The following is a 14,456-nucleotide window of genomic DNA, read 5'->3' as shown; positions in this document are numbered from 1 at the left end:
ATTCCAGACAAAAAAATAGTTCATAACCTATATATTTCATAATTTTGTGTGCACAAATAAAAAAGCTACATATGTGATATCACATTACCAATAACTTTTTTTTTAACACAGACACACCACTGCTATTGATACCACATTATTATATTTCTTAATGTACATGCAGTTTCTTCTCTATAGAAGTATTGCTAAAAACAGAAGCAAAGTAGGAAACCATATTATGTAAAGGTATGTCTGTCTCAAGAGTGCAAGAACTAGAAGGGATTTATTCAAAGCACTATGCACAAAGATCAGAGATCAGAGATTCATTCCTCAATTTTTGCACATACCTAAAAAGCATGTTATTAAAAGATTGCGAAAAGTGAAGGCTGAAAAATTCTACCCCTACAAAAGGATTTGTTCTACCAAGCCTAGTAAACATCCCATAAAAATCATAATGGTTGTTTGTATGCAATACACCTTTTCAGTGTAATTTCTACCTGTACTTACTGCGATTTGGGGTTTATTATCTCATACCTCTTGAAAGGTCATCGCATGAGGACTTGAAAAAACATTTTACATATTTACATGATTATGAACAATTTGTTTTGAACAGTGTAGTAAGGTTTAACAGGAAAGGCAACAAGGAAAGCTAATATTTGCACAAGAAACATAAAATGCAAACACAGCAACAATAGGCATAAAGGGCATAGTCAGGTAGGCTTGTAGTCAGATTATTCTATAATTATTTACTGCACATTTATTAGAAACCTAGTGAGGCATGTTTACCTAAAAACATAAGTTGTGTTATGTCACCACTATACACCAATCAGTCATAGCACTATGACCGGATATTGAGTAGGCCCCACTGTTTCTGCCAAAACAGCCCTAACCTGTGGAGGCATGGACTCAACCTGACCTCTGAAGGTGTACTGTGGTATCTGGCACCAAGCCATCAGCAGCAGGCTACTGCCTCATCAGCTTGCCCTTTTCCCATAGTGCATCTTGGCCATCTCTTCCCCCACGTAAGCAACAAACACACACGGCCATCTACATGATGTAAAAGAAAACCATTCATCAGGCTAGGCCACCTTCTTCTATTGCTCTGTGGTCCAGTTCTGACGCTCACATGCACACTCCACAGAGAGCATAGTGACTGCAGGTGGATAATTATTTTATTACAACTTTGTCGCGGAGTTACTACATTTATATTTTGATGCTCACATTCCCATTGAAGGTGCTTTTGGCTGTAGACACGGGTCAGCAAGGGCACCCTGGCCAGTTGGCGGCTAGACAGCCTCGTCTGCAACAAGCTGCGATGCACTGTAGGTTCTGGCACCTTTATATTGGAATCGGCATCAACTTTTTCAGCAATTTCAGCTACAGTTATTCTCCTATTGAATCTGACTACATTATACCAGTCTTCGATCCCCATGTGTATCAATGAGACTTGTCCACCTATGACATTGTCACTGGTTTTCATTCCTTGGACCACTTTTGGTAGGTCCTGGCCTCTGCAGACCTGGAACTTCCCAAAAGAGCTGCAGCTTTGCAGATGCTCTGACCCAGTTATCTAGCCATTACAATTTGGCCCTTGTCAAAGTCACACCGACCTTTAATCTTACCCATTTTCCTGCTTTCAACACATCAACTTCAGAGACAACATGTTCACTTGCTGTCTAAAATCCCACCCGCTTTCAAATGTCATTGTAATTAGATAATCAATGTGATTATATTTTCCCGTCAGTGGCTGATCAGTGTAGTGTAATTTACTTTCCAAAAATAGGTAATTCGGGGGATGTGTGCCCTGTTTTGACATTTACATTTTAACAGAAAAGGAAACAGTTTTTATGTCTTTCCAGATTTTTTGGTCTTTTTTCCTACACGCAGTTAAAAAAAAAAGCTGCAGGTTTTAACCACTTGCTTACTATGCCCATCAGCATGTACCTTAACATAAAATGAGGGGCATGCTGATGGGCACAATTTATAAGGGGCACTCTGATGGGCACAATTTATGTAATCTTGGGAAACTAACTGTTATAATGAACTGGACTGAAAGAGTAAAAAAGTGGATACATCCATGGAGAATCCCACCAGGATGAAAGAAAATCAAGAGATAATTCCCACCCTGGCTTAATTTGAAAACAGCAAGATTAAGTGGTCCGCAGGACAAGGTTTGGGCATTGGCCAAAGTTCTGATTTTCCAAAACAAGAAGAACTGGAAAGCATTGGGAGGAAAACATGAAAAGGGAGGACTTTTTGAAAAGGAAATCCCCCACAGTCCGATAAGAACCTAAAGAGGTAAATGAAAAAAATTGCTATACCCAAAGAGTGTAGACAAGTTGATTCATGGCTTAGCAGGAAATGCATAAATCTTGGGCATGGACTCTTTACAGAGGTGGTGTTCTAGGAATTCCACAATAGGGAATCCAGGAATAAAGAGCATGCGGCTAGACATGGTGCAAGATGGTGATAACGCTAGTGGCTATAGGAGCTGCTAGCGATAATCGCAAGAGAATCTGCCAGATGGTTGTACCCACATTGATCAATCGATCAACTTGGTACATTCAGCCTGCCCATTAACAGTTCGAATCTCCAAATTCAGCAAGAACTGCCCGAGATTCGAACCATCTATGGTTTGCCTAAGGGAAAATTATCTGAGAGCTAGACAATCCAAATGGTTCAGCAGGAATCAGCCTAGATTTGAACTCTTAATGGGCAGGCTAAATGTACCAAGTTGATCGAACGATTGATCGATCAAGCTGGGTACAACCAGCCTGCCGGGATCTCTTGCGATTATCGCTAGTGGCTATTATAGCAGCTAACGCTAATCACTGTTTTCTCACAGAGGGGACGGCTTCCCCGCCTGCTTCTGAACTGCAGACAGACTGAAAATCCACAAACTAGATGATCCACAAGATGTCTCAGAAGCAGCAACGGGAAGGTGCTTCCACAAGGATGAATAGCAAGAGGCTAACTCAATAAACAGACTACAGTACACACTCAGTACACAGAAATAAGTGAAGTGCCACAAGGCAGAGCTCAATGTCTGATGGTCAGTTGCCAAGGATATGCTGATCAGGATAGCTGATAGGTAAAGAGAAGTTCATGCAGTGTTTCTTGAAATCTTGGATGATATCACCAAACAAAAAATATGTAAAAAAAAAAAAAATTAAATGCCAAAATGTATAGTTAAGTTTTTCTCAACAAAGCGGAGATAAAAAAAATAAAAATAAATAAAAGAGTTCAATCTTAACTGACACTACAAAGATAGGCATGGCAGTTGGAGGCGGGGTTATATACAGGGGTTAGCTTAAAGGGGTTGTAAAGGTTTGTTTTTTATTTTCTACATAGGTTCCTCTAAGCTAGTGCATTGTTGGTTCACTTACCTTTTCCTTCGATTTCCCTTCTAAATGTTTTTTTTCTTTGTCTGAATATCTCACTTCCTGTTTCTCCTCAGTAAACTTCTCACCATCATCCGAGCTGGTGGTTAGTCAGCCAGAACAGCTTACTGAACAGCTTACTGAGGAGGAACAGGAAGTGAGAAATTCAGACAAAGAAAACAAAGAAAAAAAACATTTATAAGGGAAATCGAAGGAAAAGGTAAGTGAACCAACAATGCACTAGCTTAGAGGAACCTATTTAGAAAATAAAAAACGAACCTTTACAACCCCTTTAATAGTTTATGTTGTTTGCCAGTGGCCAAATCACCTTAAAACATTAAGATAACTCAATGCTTAAAATTTTTTACATCCCTGTGGGTGCCTCAATGGACAATAAGGAAAGAAGATGCAAACTTGGTTTCAATATGAAGAAAGAGGAGAGGTCAGAGCTGGAGGAGTGTACTGCAACGAGACAAAGGAATGTGCAGCAGGATTTCCAAGAAACAGACATACAACAAAATATGACTATTTTTAAAGCCTGTGTGGTTGTATAGTTATTATTATCAAGAATGTTTTGAGTAATTCATTTGTAAATGTACTCATCTTCAGGAAGGTACATATATCTATATATGCACACACCATATATATATATATATATATATATATATATATATATATATATATATATATATATAAAGGTATCATATGAACAAAGTAAGCACAGACATTGTAGCATTCTACAGACAATCTTCCAATCATAGCAGGCAAAAAGTTGATGGAATACCCTGAACCACACGCAAGAATACAGAATTGTGCTGATAATGGTGTAGGTAACCAACACAGCGCAAGTGGCATAACTTACCATCTGAACTGAAAGGGCTTCTTGAGTGATCTTCCTTTTAATTCTTCATTGTAACTGGATTCATTTTTAATTTTCATTGTTTAATAAAGAAGGTTTTCATGATTCATTTGATTCTACTGAGTGGTTTCATGTGGTTTTTGGACCTACTAGCTGGACACATCAGTTTGCTGTGGATGCCAGTGTAAACCCCAGACACAGGGTCAATCTTTTACAGAATGTATTTGGAGTACATTGGCAGGCATAATATGCCTATTATCATCAAGATTGTCCGCACTACAGAATTTATGATGGTGCCGGTTGCCTACACCATTATCGACACAATTCTGTAATCTTACGTGTGGTTTAGGACATCCTATTAAAATGTTGCCTGCTATGATTGGGAGATCCTCTATGGAAGACTACACAGTGCGTCTGCTTGCCTTGTTCTGTTGTTTCATCGACCCATAATCACTGCCTCAGCTATGCCAGCGGCACCAGTATAGTATGGACACAATTTTACCACTGGATTTGGTTGGTGTTTTGGCGCTTATGAACTTGTTTATAACTGGTATCACGTAGTCTAGAAAATTGGATATGATTACAGTTGTGCTCATAAATTTACATACCCTGGCAGAATTTATGATTTCTTGACCATTTTTCAGAGAATATGAATGATAACACAAAAACTTTTCTTTCACTAAAATAGTGTTTGGCTGAAGCCATTTATTATCAATCAACTGTGTTTACTCTTTTTAAATCATAATTGCAACAGAAACTACCCAAATGACCCTGATCAAAAGTTTACATACCCCAATTCTCGTGTATTGCCCCCTTTAACATCAATTACAGCTTGAAGTCTTTTATGGTATTTGTGGATAAAACTCTTTATCTTCTCAGATGGTAAAGCTGCCCATTCCTCTTGGCAAAAAGCCTCCAGTTCCTGTAAATTCTTGGGCTGTCTTGTATAAAATGCACGTTTGAGATCTCCCCAGAGTGGCTCAATCATATTGAGGTCAGGAGACTGAGATGGCCACTCCAGAACCTTCACTTCATTCTGCTGTAGCCAATGACAGGTCGACTTGGCCTTGTGTTTTGGATTATTGTCATGTTGGAATGTCCAAGGACGTCCCATGTGCAGCTTCCTGGCTGATGAATGCATATGTTCCTTCAGTATTTTTTGAGAACATACTTGTCATCAATTTTGACCAAATTTCCTGTGCCTTTGTAGCTCACACATCCCCAAAACATCAGCAATTAATTCTCCATGTTTCACAGTAGGAATGGTGTACCTTTCATCATAGGCCTTGTTGACTCCTCTCCAAATGAAGCGATCATGGTTGTGGCCAAAAAGCTCAATTTTGGTTTCATCACTGATGGTGAGGATGGTTACCTTTAATAGCCATTCAAACTCCTTTGTGTCATCTTGTGTGCACGTTATCAGGCCAAAATCACCAGGGTATATAAACTTCAGGGTGATTTGGGTAGTTTCTGTTGCCATTATGATTTAAAAAAGTAAACACAGTTGAATGATAATACACGGCTTCAGCCAAACACTAACCATGAGTGAAAAATGTTTTTGTGTTATCATTCATAGTCTCTGAAAAATGGCCAAAAAAAAATCATAAATTCTGGCAGGTTATGTAATCTTATGAGCACAACTGTATTTGGAAGCCAGAGAAGTCTACACACAATTATGCAAGTGCAAGCATACAAACAATTTACTTTTACACATTAAAGCTAATTCACGCAGTCATGCAAAACAAAAAGGAAGGAGACAGAGAGCAAACTATGCAGTTAGAACACATGACCGATGTGAAAACAGAGTTATAGTAAAATAGTTAAGTAAAAGCTTACTCGTCATTTTGAAGGCCGACATATCTTGGACTGGGTACTAGCATCACCCTGACATTCTCCAGCTTGCCCTTCAGTATGTGCATGAACTGGTCCAGGTGGCTTGATGGGGGCTTAGTAGTGTATGTGAGGAATGCATCATCAAAATTTACACATAAGGTTTGAGGTTGGTAATGATTTCCAAAAGCCAAGCGTCCCTACAATTTAATATGCAGTCAGATCAGTCATCAAAATGTTACCTCTGTCCACATTAACAACAATATTTACCATTACATTTTAAATTTTCAAGAAATGGACCTTTGGTAGCTGGTTCCCACTGCTGCGATGTCAGACATCGCATGTGATACACCTTGTATGGCTGAATTTGCATCGCATTGGGATCAAACTCGCACAGGACCCTTTTTTTGGTCTGCACCAGAATAGGATCGCATGGGTGTTTACACCCATGCAAACCAATTTCTGCCCCGATTGACAGTTTGCACTGTGATATGCGAACCAATCTGGGGGTGTCATTAACTTTGCAATGACACTCCCAGCGGTCCACATAGGGCAGTGTGTACTGCCTGTGAGTTGAATGGGATGTGGGAACCCGCACTGGATTTGCAGGGTTCTCACATCGCAGCAGTGTGAACCAACTCTGGAACCTTATTAGGGCTGTTCTTTCAGCATAGCCTGAAACAAATATGTTGATTCTGCAGCTTCTGCTGGCTGGACAATACTTTCTCTTTTTCCTCTTTTTTCCATTTCTATATAACTTCCATCTTATTTTTAGATAATTTCTGTAGTTTTTTTTTTGGAATATATATTACTTTTGCAAATATACTGTGCCATCTGGATTTTGCTTGCGTGTTGCGTATATGTCACGAAAATTAATCAAAACTATCCACTATGGGAAGTTTTTATGTTCCTATTCGTCTTGTTCATTACACTATTTACCAAGATTTCATTGTTATTGCCTTTTAAAAAAAATGTTAAATACAACACAAACTAAATTTTGTAAAATGTTGTAATTTGTAAAATCTACATAAAACGAAATGCGATGATTTTCAAATCTCCATATTTTTTCCGTAATAGAAAACACGGGTAGAGGTTTGTGAAAAGCTGTGTCTAAAAACTGTTGAACAATTTCAGAATAATGTTCTTTAACATAAAACTGCAAAGACTTCTGTAAACCCCATTCATGAAATTTGACCTAAGCACATATATCTGTAGTGCCTTCATATCTCTCTTCAAAGCGCCATTTCTCTCTGGTGCTCCGTTCCTCTGTTATCAGCAGAGTCACTTCTGACAAGTTCTCCGACACATGAGATAGCAGCTGAAAAGTCAGATATGGAGATTAGCAGGGAGCTTGTCTATTCGGAATATAGCTCTGCATGTTCCTTTGTTTCTCTGCCTCAGCTCTCACACAGTGTAAGCTCAGACACTTCTCTGACTGCTGAAAGAGGAAGAAATATTTCTAACAGGATCTGCACTTTCCAAATAGTGTAGAAAGGGGAAGAGAGCAGATATACAAGTAAAACTTATGTAGGAGTGTTTGTTTCTAGGGATGCACCGAAATTTCGGCCACCGAAAACATATCGGCCAAAAATTGCCCTTTTGGCAAAAAGCCGAAAGAGAATTTTCGCAGATACTGGCGCCGAAAATGAGGCGGGGCCTGCTGGGGCCGCCCATCACAGGGGTGCCATGCCGTCTTTAGGCTCTCCTCCTCCCCTCCCTCCTCACCCATGCTGCAGGTGGCCCATGGGGTTTCGCTGTAAAGTCCCCCTCTCCCCAGCGGTGGCTGCATATGGATCCTCAGCCGAGTGTACAGAGCTGCAGCTGCCAATTTTTAAAAAGACTGTATATATATATATATATATATATATATATATATATATATATATATATATATATATATATATATATATATATATATATATATATGTTTGTGTGCATGTGTGTGTTATATGTGTGCATGTTTGTGTGTGCATGTTTATAATTGTGTGTTATATATGTGTGTGTGTGTGTGTGTGTGTGTGTGTGTTATATGTGTGTGTATTATATCTGTGAATGTTTATATGTATGTGTGTGTTATATGTATGTGTGTGTTATATGTGTGTATGTTTGTGTGTATGTGTATGTTTGTGTGTGCATGTTTATATGTGTGTGTTATGTGTGTGTATTATATGTGTGTTTTTATATGTGTATGTTTATATGTGTATGTTTATATGCACTGGTGAGGCACAGGTAGGCTACATGATGGGCACTGGTAAGCTGCTGGGCACTAGTGAGGCTGCATTGATCTCCTGTAGCATGTCTGCAGTCTCTGACCATCTCCTGTACCATGTCTGCAGTCTCTGACCATCGCCTGTAGCATGCCCCTAGTCTTTGACCATCTCCTGTACCATGTCTGCAGTCTCTGACCATCTCCTGTACCATGTCTGCAGTCTCTGACCATCTCCTGTACCATTTCTGCAGTCTCTGACCATCTCCTGTACCATGTCCCCAGACTCTGACCATATCCTGTAGCATGTCCCCAGTCTCTGACGATCTCCTGTAGCATGTCCCCAGTCTCTGACCATCTCCTGTAGCATGTCCCCAGTCTCTGACCATCTACTGTAGCACGTGCCCAGTCTCCGACCATCTCCTGTAGCACGTCCCCAGTCTCTGACCATCTCCTGTAGCATGTCCCCAGTCTCTGACCATCTCCTGTAGCATGTCCCCAGTCTCTGACCATCTCCTGTAGCATGTCCCCAGTCTCTGACCATCTCCTGTAGCATGTCCCCAGTCTCTGACCATCTCCTGTAGCATGTCCCCAGTCTCTGACCATCTCCTGTAGCATGTCCCCAGTCCCTGACCATCTCCTGTAGAATGTCCCCAGTCTCTGACCATCTCCTGTATAAAAATATTTTAAAAAAACAGTCAATTTCGGTATCGCTGCTGTTTCGGTATCCATTTTCGGGATCAAGGAAGCTTTATTTTCGGTATCGGTTTTCGGCACCAAAAAACCCATTCGGTGCATCCCTATTTGTTTCACTTCTGTGTATCATCTGAGGCTATTCACTTCACGGGGTATATGTGAGGGTTTACAACCACTTTAAATATATCATCTAAAGTACATAATATCATCAAAAAAGTCAGAAAATCTGGAGAAATCTCTGTTGGCAAGGCACAAGGTCAAAATGCAATATTGGACATGTAATCTTCAGGCCCTCAGATGGCACTGCATTAAAAACAGGCATAATTCTGTGATGGACATCACTGCACGGGCTTAAGAATACTTCCAAAAATCACTGTCGGTGAGCACAGTTTGCATTGCAATCCAAAAATGCAAAATAAAGCTCTACCGTGCAAAGTAGAAGCCATATCTAAACATGATCCAAAAATGCTACCTTCTTCTCTGGGCCAAAGCTTATTTAAAGTGCTCAGACTCTGTGGTCAGACTAATCAAACAGACATTCTTTTTTGCAAACATGGGCGCTGCGTCCTCCAGTACTAAAGAGGAGAACCACCATTGGGTTTATCGGCACTCAGTTCAAAAAAGGTTGCATCTCTCATGGTATGGGGGGTGCATTAGCGTGTATAGACTGTGCAGCTTGTACATCTGAAGAGGCACCATTAATGCTGAACGATATTATCCAGGTTTTAGAGCAGCTTATTCTCTCATTCAGATGACGTCTTTTTCAGGGAAGGCCTTACATATTTCAGCAGGACAATGCTAAACTGCATACTGCATCCTGCATCTATGACAACAGCATGTCTTCACAGTCTGGTTGCTTAAAGCGGACCTCCACCTGGACGCTCATCGGAACCCTCTCCCCCTCTGGTGCCACAATTGGCACCTTTCTGTATAATCCAGGTATCTGCACCCACTTCCGGGAATAGCTAGCCGCAGATGCCCCGCCCCCCCCCCCCCCATTGTGTTTTGGGACACACACAGTACCCAGGACACAAAGTTGACCAGTGAGGATGCGCAGCGCAACTCGCGCATGCGCAGTAGGGAACCCAGGCAGTGAAGCCGCAAAGCTTCACTTCCCGGTTCCCTGACAGAGGATGGCAGCGGGGGCTGCCAAGAGACGAGCGATTGCTCGTCATCTGCTGCGGACTTCGCTGCACCCTGGAACAGGTAAGTGTCCATTTATTAAAAGTCAGAAGCTGCAGTATTTGTAGCTGCTGACTTTTAATTTTTTTTTTCAGGTGGCACTCCTCTTTAACTGAGCCGTTTTCAGTCCAGACCTTTCAACAATTGAACCTATTTGGCCCATCTTGAAATCAAAAATATGACAAAGACGACCCAGGACTGTTCAGCAATTGGAATCCTATATGAGGCAAAATTGGACAACATTCGTCTTCTAAAACTCCAGTAACTGGTCTTCTCAGTTCCCAGATGTTTACAGAGGGGTTTATTTACTAAAGGCAAATCCACTTTGCACTGCCAGTGCACTTGAAAGTGCAGTTGAAAGTGCAGTTGCTTTAGATCTGAGGGGGACATGCAAGGAAAATAAAAAACAGCATTTTAGCTTGTACATGATTGGATGATAAAATCAGTGGAGCTTCCCCTCATTTCAGATCTACCCCTCAGATTTAGAGCAACTGCATTTCTAAATGCACTTGCAGTGCAAAGTGGATTTACCTTTCATAAATAACCCCCAGAGTGTTGTTAAAAGAAGAGGGGAGTGGTAAACATGACTACAACTTTTTTTGAGACGTGTTAATGCCATCAATTTCAATCACCAGGCCTATTCTGACACTTCTCGCCAACATCTATAAATCTACATTTTGTGCTAGAAAATTAAAGAATCCCCATACATTATTATTATTTTTTTTTTTTTTAAGCAGAGGTCTTGGAGAATAAACAGTGGTTGTTGCAATTTTAGTCACGCGTTAGTTGCGCAGCAGTTTTTCAAACAAAATTCTTTGTGAATTTTAATGCACAAAAACACAATATAATACCCAATTGTTTGGTAAAATATGAAAGATGACGTTACACTGAGTAAATGGAAACCTAACATCCCACGCTTAAAACTGCATACATGCTTGTGGAGCAGTACCAAACTACGGTACTTAAAAATCTCCATAGGCAAAGCTTTCTAAACCTTTACAGTTTACCAGTTTAGGTCTGGTGCTAGAATTATTGCTATAATTATGGCTATAATGTTTGCTGCGATACTTCACATATGTAGTGCTAAACACTGTTTACATATGCGTGCCTGGCATTTTTTTAAATGGTTTTGTTTTATTTACTTTTTTTTACGCTATCTCTTTAATTTTTAATTTTTTTATAAACTTCATTGCTGTCTTAAAGGATGAAAAACATCCCTTGTAATAGTATGGGAAGTGACAGGTCCTCTTTACTGAGACATCTGGGGTTAAGTAGATTCCAGATCTCTCCTCTTCCCCTAAAACAACTGATCACACCAAGATCAGTTTGTTTATCTGTTTATATTAGACCGAAACCGGAAATTCCAAAATACTTTCTAGTCCTTGATAAGACAGGGGAAGGCAGCGGGAGATGGGAGGGCCCTTTCCACTGCATGTAAAACAAAACCAGCAGCTTTTTAAGGTAGGTGCTTTAGAGGAAAGGAGTTAAAATGTTACATTTTCTGTTTAAATATCTGATATGTTTTCTATTTTGAATAAATAAGGTTTTATGAGATTTACAAATCATTTCATTACGTCTTTATGTAGATTTTACACAGCGTCCCCACTTTTTTGGAATTGGTCTAGTATAATACATTTACTTTTCTAAAGACTCTAAATGCTGCTCTAACAAAGCTTAAAGGATAAGTTCACGTAAAAAAATAAAAAATAAAAATGCACACATTTTTGCAGGTCAAAAAAAAAAGTACATTTATTTTATTTTTTTCTTAGAAGCCTGCAGAGCATTACAATTGTAATCAGTAAACTGTGGGTACAATTTTTTTGCAATATTACGTTACGAAAAGTGACACATATGTGCAAAAACAGGTTCGTGCCTGGGGTACAGTGCATGTCTGTTCACTGGTTCAGGTCCAAATAATTGTCCGAATTTGCGCCTGAACCAGACCGAAACACACACAGGGCGCTTTTTCAATCCGGACCGTGGCTGCCCCAGACATGTGTGAACCGTCTCTATTGAATTATATTCATAAAGGGAAAACCATCTTCATACAATTATGTATTACTTACTGTGCTGATATTCACTTTAATCACTGGTATGAGAGATCTCCATGATGAGGATGCATCTTGAGGTTCCGTTTTAGCACTGGCAAGAACAAGGAAAATTAGGGACAAAGCATTGACAAATATACCGGCTATCCTTTAAAGTTACAGTAAGTTAAAGTGGTTGTTAAGCCACTTTGCTGCCTCCTTCCATCCTATGTGGTTAATAATGTAAGGAGCCCCTGTGTATGTGCTTTCTAAAAATCTGTTATCTTCCCTGCACAGTCCCCATCCCCCTTCCGTTAGAACACAAACTAGGACACAATTAACCCCTTCATTGCCCACTAGTGTTAACCCCTTCACTGCCAGTGACATTTTTACAGTCATTGGGGGTCATGGGAGGGGTTACATTTCAATGCCACTAACCACCAATGTAGGAGAAAGGGATATTAATACTGACACCTGTGCTAGCGGTTATTAATGCGTCCACTGACTTCAATGCTGAGAGTTACCAATGCATCCTCTGATACCAGTATTGGGGGTTATTATGATGTCCACTAACATCAATGCTAGGGGTTATTTATGTGTCCTCTGATACCTGCGTTGGGGGTTATTGTGGCGCCTGGCACCAGTGCTGGGGGTTTTTAATGCATCCGCTGACATCAATGCTAAGGGATATTACTACAGCCTCGGATACTGGTTTTGGAGGTTATTATAGTGTCCACTGACACCAATGCTGGGGGTTATTTATTATTATTATTATTATACAGGATTTATATAGCGCCGACAGTTTACACAGGCCACTTTATAATTACGTTGTAATTTAATTTGAGTTTAGGGACAGGGCAGGGTAGGGGTTGGGTGGGGTAACTGGTGGCGAGTAATTCTTAAGGCATGGCTAGTAGCTCAGGACTTGAAATTTTGAGCCCTGGTTTCACATAGTTCCACTATTTTTTAATTGCTTTACTTACTACACTAGGGCAACACAAATAAGGCCCAGAAAGTGAACTTTTGACTATCAGTAAAGCTAAAGGTCCCTGATATGCAGTCTAAACAAGTGCCAAAAGCAGTGGGCAGGACTAGGTGTGGTCAGGTGTTGTGACAAGCTGAAGGCTTGTGAATCAGCAGTGACAATGCTGATAGCTATGCTCCCTGCAACATTTTATTTTTTGGCAATATTTTTATTATATTATTTTAAGATCAAGAAAACACTTGATCTGAAACACTTTTTCATCCCAGTGTAGTGTGAGTGGACACTACCTATATGTGAGTGCAGCAACTCTGAATTCAGGAACAAAGAATCGTTGCACCCCATCACAGGAGGATTCATTAAAGTGGATTTCACCTGCAAACTCAACATGTATTTGTGGGACTTTGCAGGGGGGCTATGAAAAAATTGTAGGGGTAGATGCAGTTAAAAATTGGATGCTACAGCGCTGTTTTTTTAATGCGTCATAGTTCTACTTTAATTACTTTACTATTGTCATACTTTTACACACATCATCAGGAGCATTACTGGTAGAAGCATTATTGGCAATGCTCCTGATGATGCGCGTGGCGCGAAATGGCCGTTGAGCTTTATCTTACATGCCTTAGGTCCACAAACCATTCTGTTTTCAGGGTGGTGGCACCAGATATAAGTCATCTACTTCTTGTAGTCTGGCGGCATCATATGTAAGTGGTGTGACCCAGCAGTATGTGTCATAGCACTTTAAATTGTGGACTACTATGTGTGTTTTAAACTTTTAATATTTTGTTGAAAATAAATACTACACTATAAGCCCTGACAGGCGGGCGGATGAGAGAGCCAGGTAGATCAGAGAGGCGGCTGGCGAGCAGAGATTACATAAACTCTCTCTCCGCCCACCCCACATTACCCCTCTTCTGCCCTCACAGAGCTTCAGCTCTTCAATGTCGGAGCTGCGGCATGAAGCAGAGAGATGACATTATCTTTCACCGCCTGCCCCACATCACCTCTCTCCTGCCCTCGCTCAGAAACGACCACTGCACAGAGGCTTGCCTCTGTGCTAAATGAACGCATGCTGCCACCAATACAGTGACAATCCACATCCAGTGGCACTGGCAGGTGACGTGACAAGTGACATTCCTAATCTGGTGGCACTGGCAGGTAGCGCAGCAAGTGACAATCTGCATCTGGTGGCAGGCAGCGTGACAAGTTACAGTCCTCATCTGGTGGCAGGCAATGCGGCAAGTGAATCTGCATCTAGTGGCAGGCAGTGTGGCACGTGACAATCTGTATCTAGTGGCAGGCAGTATGGCAAGTG

At 40.6% G+C, this 14,456-nt stretch overlaps 1 protein-coding gene across 19 annotated transcripts in view; it reads right to left on the bottom strand.

Moving 5' to 3' along the window:
* The window catches only part of BLTP1 (bridge-like lipid transfer protein family member 1), a 454,074-nt gene that overhangs the window by 342,789 nt on the left and 96,829 nt on the right, over positions 1–14,456 (bottom strand). For all 19 annotated transcript variants that reach the window (XM_077476843.1, XM_077476844.1, XM_077476848.1 and 16 more), the window contains exons 7-8: positions 12,199–12,274; positions 6,055–6,248 (exon numbers count right to left, since the gene is read on the bottom strand). In XM_077476843.1, coding sequence (XP_077332969.1) covers positions 6,055–6,248; positions 12,199–12,274 — 270 coding nt within the window. The remainder of the gene's footprint in view (positions 1–6,054; positions 6,249–12,198; positions 12,275–14,456) is intronic.

The sequence above is a fragment of the Lithobates pipiens genome, unplaced genomic scaffold (genome assembly GCF_037356315.1).
Source record: "Lithobates pipiens isolate NorthernLeopardFrog02 unplaced genomic scaffold, aLitPip1_a1.2 Scaffold_13, whole genome shotgun sequence".
Classification (NCBI taxonomy): domain Eukaryota; kingdom Metazoa; phylum Chordata; class Amphibia; order Anura; family Ranidae; genus Lithobates; species Lithobates pipiens.
This window is presented reverse-complemented; position numbering and strand designations above follow the sequence as displayed.